Source organism: Zalophus californianus, chromosome 9 (genome assembly GCF_009762305.2).
Source record: "Zalophus californianus isolate mZalCal1 chromosome 9, mZalCal1.pri.v2, whole genome shotgun sequence".
NCBI lineage: Eukaryota > Metazoa > Chordata > Mammalia > Carnivora > Otariidae > Zalophus > Zalophus californianus.
This window is the reverse complement of record NC_045603.1, coordinates 22,918,080-22,924,079: the sequence shown is the minus strand read 5'-3', so window position 1 is coordinate 22,924,079 and position 6,000 is coordinate 22,918,080. Positions and strand designations below refer to the sequence as shown.

The 6,000-nt window shown below is 44.4% G+C and overlaps 1 protein-coding gene and 1 long non-coding RNA gene across 6 annotated transcripts in view; one reads left to right on the top strand and one right to left on the bottom strand.

Annotated features, from left to right (window-relative positions):
- Positions 1-1,323: 1,323 nt before the first annotated feature.
- LOC118357330 lies at positions 1,324-3,255 on the bottom strand. The gene is made up of 3 exons (XR_004820282.1): positions 3,197-3,255; positions 2,358-2,578; positions 1,324-1,605 (listed from the first exon to the last, which is right to left on the bottom strand). It is a non-coding gene; the product is annotated as an uncharacterized LOC118357330 (long non-coding RNA).
- A 794-nt stretch (positions 3,256-4,049) lies between these two features.
- The window catches only part of TMPO (thymopoietin), a 28,443-nt gene continuing 26,492 nt past the window's right edge, over positions 4,050-6,000 (top strand). For all 5 annotated transcript variants that reach the window (XM_027592662.2, XM_027592661.2, XM_027592660.2 and 2 more), the window contains exon 1: positions 4,050-4,603. In XM_027592662.2, coding sequence (XP_027448463.1) covers positions 4,325-4,603 — 279 coding nt within the window. In that variant the 5' untranslated portion in view covers positions 4,050-4,324. The remainder of the gene's footprint in view (positions 4,604-6,000) is intronic.

The following is a 6,000-nucleotide window of genomic DNA, read 5'->3' as shown; positions in this document are numbered from 1 at the left end:
CAAGAGCAAATGAGCACAGAAATGACCTTCTTAAGTTGAGGCATTCCCTGCAGATGGTTTCCAGTTTCTCAAGTATGATGCAAGTTCACCAGCTGAAAATGGGGACAGGTAGGGGGGAAAGGATGTGAAAGATTTGAGTAGAGAAGCCAAGGTGTGAATGGTTAATCCAGTGAACGAATAGTTTTGCCAGCCAGTATGAAGTGCTCCCATGAGGTCTGAGGTCATGAATTAAAACCAGTCAGCCCTGTCATATGATTTTTCTATAGCAATCTTTGCTACTTGGATACCAGCAATGGAATGGAAAAGTTTGTTTCAGTAGGGTTCAGTCCAAACAAGACTAAGTTTCTACCTGGAGGTTCCTCCAAGTAAAAAAGATAGACACATTGGGGTAAGAGAATTGAAAATGTCTGCAAAAGAGCAATTACAAGGATTAATTGAGGAATCTAAGTTGGATGAGTTGGAAGTGTTTATGTCAGAATCATATTAATAGTTTTTTTAAGTGTTGGGCTTAATGGATTGGAGGTGTTAATAGTTCAGTGAGAGTATAATAAATGAGCTGAGGAAAAAGGCTAGTGATTGACAATTGGGACGCTTGAAATTGAGATTTAGAAGGCAAAACAGTTATTGATGACAAGGTTCAAAGTCTCACCACTTGGAGTGGATGGATGATATGGAATAAAGGAACAAGTTGTTGGAGATGAAGAGGTAAAAAATCTAAAAGGCCAAGTGCTGAGGGTGCCTGGCTGTCTCAGTTGGAAGAACATGTGACTTTTGATCTCAGGGTTCATGAGTTTGAGCCCCATGTTGGGTGTAGAGATTACTTAAATAAATAAACTTTATTTCTTTTTTAAGATTTTATTTATTTATTTGACAGAGAGAGACACAGCGAGAGAGGGAACACAAGCAGGGGGAGTGGGAGAGGGAGAAGCAGGCTTCCCGCTGAGCGGGGAGCCCCATGTGGGGCTGAATCCCAGGACCCTCAGATCATGACCTGAGGCAAAGGCAGAAGCTTAACAACTGAGCCACCCAGGCGCCCCAAATAAATAAACTTAAAAAAAATAAAAATAAAATGCTGGTGTTGCATGGGCCATCTATAAGAATGTTAAATTCACACAAAATATAGACAGGAATGGTGGGGAAACCTAGAGCAAAGAAAAACAGCCTATAATATCTGAGGGAGAGTGGCCAGAAAGTTGATAAATGATAAAGATGATAAAGGGTGATTTAGCTAGATGATATGAACTTCAAATGTTTCTGAAGGAGGAAAGAGGAGAATAGTTTTGAAGTATTAATCAGGAACAAAGAAGCCACCCAAATTCTGTAGCCCAACCTCTAGGACTTAAGGTACACAGAGTATGAGGGTAAAAAATAACTCCTACTTAGGAGCTCTACAGCAGAGTTAAAAGCAAAAATTACCTTCATCACTAAAAATTAATAGTGCTGGGGATATAGCTGGATGCATCTAGGACAATTCCAAGTCTGAATTGGGTAAGTCATGACTTTATGGATGAGGTAGAAAGGCAATCTCACTGTCTGATAGCTTATGACATCAACCATGTCTCCTGAGAAATGTAGAATCTGCAAGTAACCTCCAGTTGATAGTGTCTAAGAAAAGGAGAGACAATTAATGAAAGGGAATGAAAATGTTTTTGCTCAAGGAATATTCACTTCAAGGATCTAGAATGCAGTTCTTTGTGAATTATATTATCTTTACTGTTGGCCTGTAGGGCATAGTACTTGTCTTTTATTTTAAAGATTTTATTTATTTATTTGAGAGAGGGAGAGTGGGGATGGGGAGAAGCAGACGGAGAGAGACAAGCAGACTCCATGCTGAGCTCAGAGTCCCACGTGGGGCTCAATCTCACGACCCTGAGACCATGACCTGAGCTGAAATCAGAAGTTGGACGCTTAACCAACCGAGCCACACAGGTGCCCCATACTGTCTATTTAAAACAACTTGCAAAAACAAGCAAATACCTTGCAAACTCAACAGGTGATTTTTTTTAGCGTGTGGTTAAAAAGTAGGATGAAGTACTGTCTTTAAAAATTAAACGGCCTGGAAAATGGAAAAATATCTGGTGCAAGGGCCCTTTCAAAAAAGTCATTGCACTATCCTTGGGTGATTCTGTGACTTCATCATTGTATTCTACTCACATCAAATTTAGGTAGAATATTATCCTCAGGTACCAGTGATGTCTCCTTCTTTAAGGATCCATTTCAGGGACCAGGCTGCTCAGGTAACCTCAGACCATAGGGCAGCTGTCAGAGCCCGGAGACCCTTCTATGTACCCAACCTGGTCAGATCATATATAGTCCTGGTAACTATGACCCCTTTCAGATACAGCATCAAAACCTACCTCTTAAAAACTGTTAGTACAGTCAGGCGGGAGCCAAATTCTTCAACTTGCTAATTCAAATAGAGTAGCATAGACCCATCAACTGTGGTCTTGCCAAGATTATGCAGACTGGGACTATCCCACATGTATTAATTACATTTGTGGTGCAAAATCATGGTCCTTTGCCTCTCAGCTCAGTTACCCCATGAAGATAAAAGCAATTGGCTATGCGCCCAGGGAAGCTGTGGGGAGAAAAATGAGGTAACTTTCACAAGGCATCCTAAAAATGTACAAAACAATTTGCTACTTAAAGTACAATTTTTAATTTGCACTACTAGCTTATTACTATTGCTTAAATATATGTAATACTGAGTTTTAGAAAATAATTTAAATATAAAATTGCCCCTAGAAAAAGAATCCATCATTAAATAGTGTCTCCTCAGTTTGAACAAAATAAAATGACTTAACTCATAGGGAACATTTTTAGTGAAGGCATTTTTAAAAAATTTCCTCAAACCTAAACAACCATGCAGAAATCAGATAAACATTTTTTAAAAAATTTAAGCAGCTTATAAAAGTTTGGAGGTCAGAATTTTGGGGAAATGATTAAAGTTCCCTAAATGCAAGGTCAGTTTCTTTTGTTTCTTGGAGGAAAGCATCTTGGAACATATATATATATATATATATTCGTTAAGAAACACAAATATTCGTCATCAGTGTTATTTGTTTTCAGGAAGACATTTTAATCTTATTACATTTCTGAGACTTTTTAATTTGGATCAGTAATATAGGTTTGATTAGGGTTCCCAGCCTGATTATAGGTCACCAGTCTATTCTATGATTGATATCTAGGTACGCACCATCTCAGTTACCTTAAGTTGCCCATTAAAGCATTCCTAAACGTTTTGCTCCATCCTGTTGTATAAACATTAGATGTGATTAAGTTATGGAAAGATACTTATGTAAGACTAACCCAGGGATGCTCTCAAAAATATGCAGTTGTGCCCCAATGTTCAAAATGAAATAATTCAGAAACGTCCCAACCTGTAGGGTAAGAAACGAATGGAATATCTGACGATACAATTTTGTCACAAATTCAGGGGCATTTTAAAGTGCCCAAGAGTCGAAGTCTGGCTTTTCCTGAATTTCAGGAACAAAAGAAGCGTTCGCAAGCAGAGAGGGATTTAACTGCTTGCTCTCCCCCTTTCCACCCCCCAGGTAAACCAAATCAAGGAAGATGAGCGCCGACAGGCACGCCTTGCTCCTCTTCTTTCCCTTCATGGGGAGCGTTTGGGGAAGGAAAGACTGTGGTCATTCTTCGGTAAATCAGTATCCTACGATTGAGAAAGGCCCAGCCCAGGGTCCTCGCAGCAGGCGTGAAATTCGACCCGTTCGAAGGCGATCGACCCCAGAGAGGAAAGCTTCTTCTCAAGCAGGGCGGGGGGGGGGGGGGGGGGTTGGAAACCGCACACACAAGTAGTACGATTTGTCCCTTATCGGCGTCTTAGGGGAAGAGTGGAGAAAAGGGAAACAGAAACAAACCAGTCGCCCAGGATCCCGCCCGAGCGGCTTTTAAACTGCGTTTCTACAACCTCTCGCACGGTGCAGCGGCTAATGGAACCCGCGCGAGGGCTCCTACCAATCACTGCCCAGTTTCCTCCCACCGCGGACCAATGGCGGCGCGCGTTCTTGGGGCATGGGCGAAACAGGCTGCTCTCTCCTTGCTTGTGTAGTGTGTGGGTTGGGGTTGGTGGAGGCTCCTATCTTGCCCGCACTTGGTCCGCACTTGTGCTTGGGGGGCTTTTGTGTCCGGCTTTTGCTTTGCTTTGTGTGTGCGAGTTTTTGCTTTGCTCCGCGGCGCTCCTCCTGGGCGGGAGCCGTGAGGCTCGAAGGCGGCAGCGCGGTCCCCCCCCACCCCGGGCAAAGAGCGAGCGCGCCGGCGTGAGCTGCGGGTGTGAGGTCTGCGGGGAAGGGGATTCGCCGCGGAGATGCCGGAGTTCCTGGAAGACCCCTCGGTCCTGACGAAAGAGAAGTTGAAGAGTGAGTTGGTCGCCAACAATGTGACGCTCCCGATCGGGGAGCAGCGCAAAGACGTATACGTGCAGCTCTACCTGCAGCACCTCACGGCGCGCAACCGGCCGCCGCTCGCCGCCGGCGCCAACAGCAAGGGGCCCCCGGACTTCTCCAGCGACGAGGAGCGCGAGCCCACCCCGGTCCTCGGCTCCGGGGCCGCCGTCTCAGGCCGCAGCCGGGCCGCAGTCGGCAGGGTAAGGACGTCCGGCCGGGGCCACAAAGGCGGGCGGTTGGCGGTTGTCGCCCCTACCCCTCCCGCCCCGCGCGCGGTCGCAGCCCTCCCTCCTTGGCGCCCCCTCGGGCCTCCTCGGCGGCGGGGCTGTCCCCGCGCCGGACCGGGAGGCTGGCCTGTGGGTCTGCGGACGCAGGATTCTGCTCCTTCGCCGCGGGCTTGCAGGCTCTGGAGAGGGAGGCCGCTGGAGGGGAGAGTCGCGAAGTTGGGGCCGCAGACTAGCGGTTGTGTGTCTTGAAGGTGTGAAGTTGGCGTTTGCTGTTCTGTGGCTCGCGGATAGCTCGGTGTTCCTTGACCGTCGGGAGTGGGTATTTCGACGGGGACTTCCGTGCCCGATTCGAAAGCCTTTTGAGGAGGGTCAGCCTGAAACTGCAGTAGGTTACGTTCGAGCGTTTTCCCGCTTTATTAACTGAAATGACTAGTAATCGAGTCTCAGAGCGCTCCCTGGAGGGCAATTTGTGACATACTAATTTCTAACCAAAATTTGAAATAAAGAAATTCCCGCCTTTTTATGGTTTTGCATATGGAGGGCTTTTTGAACCGTTTGTTTTTCTTGTTTAAGTTTTCCAGCAACAAGCCATCTTTTGGCGGGGCAATGTTCTAATTTAAAGTGAGCCCTTAAAATAACATCTTTAAGCGGTTATCCTATACGCTGAAATAATTGGAAATTCTAGTTACAGAGGGTTTGGGTTTTGGGTGTTTTTTTCCCCCCTTTTTGGTAAATTTTGCGTAAGAAAAGGAGAGATTTCGGAACTCATTTCTTGACATTCTGACGTATCAATGATTGCAATTTGGAATATCTAATCCTAGTTAAATCTCAGATTGGTTCTACCAGATGCGTATTCTGTTTGAGAATAGTTTAGTTTTTGTTCTGTGGGTTTTTATATGCTGTTTTGTTGGCGTGAACTGCCTACTTCTCAGATTTCAAATCATGACAGACTAGTTAAAACTAGTGATTGGATGTAATATACGTTGCTTTGTAAGACTTTGTGGAGTTTAGAGTTGTTGAGTTTTGGTAACTCAGAAGTACTGCGTCTTTCAAAGTTGTGTTGTTAGTTTTTAAAAAATCTATCTGTGTTTTTCTGGACTACCAGGTGGAAATGAAAGAAAGATGTAATAATGTAGATTTAACTGAAAATCTTAGCCTGAGCTTTAGAGAAATTCAAAATCTTAATGTCTTAAGTCCGCGCCTGGCAAATAGGAGTGTCAAATATTTGTGTTAAATACCACTGCACTTTATTGTTTCTGATGTCTTTGTGGATTTGAAGAAAGCCAATTTACTTCTCCATAATAAAGAGAAATTTAAGAGGTTTCTTAAAAAAGAGAAAGTAAAGCATATCCGTTATCTGCTTTTTCCCA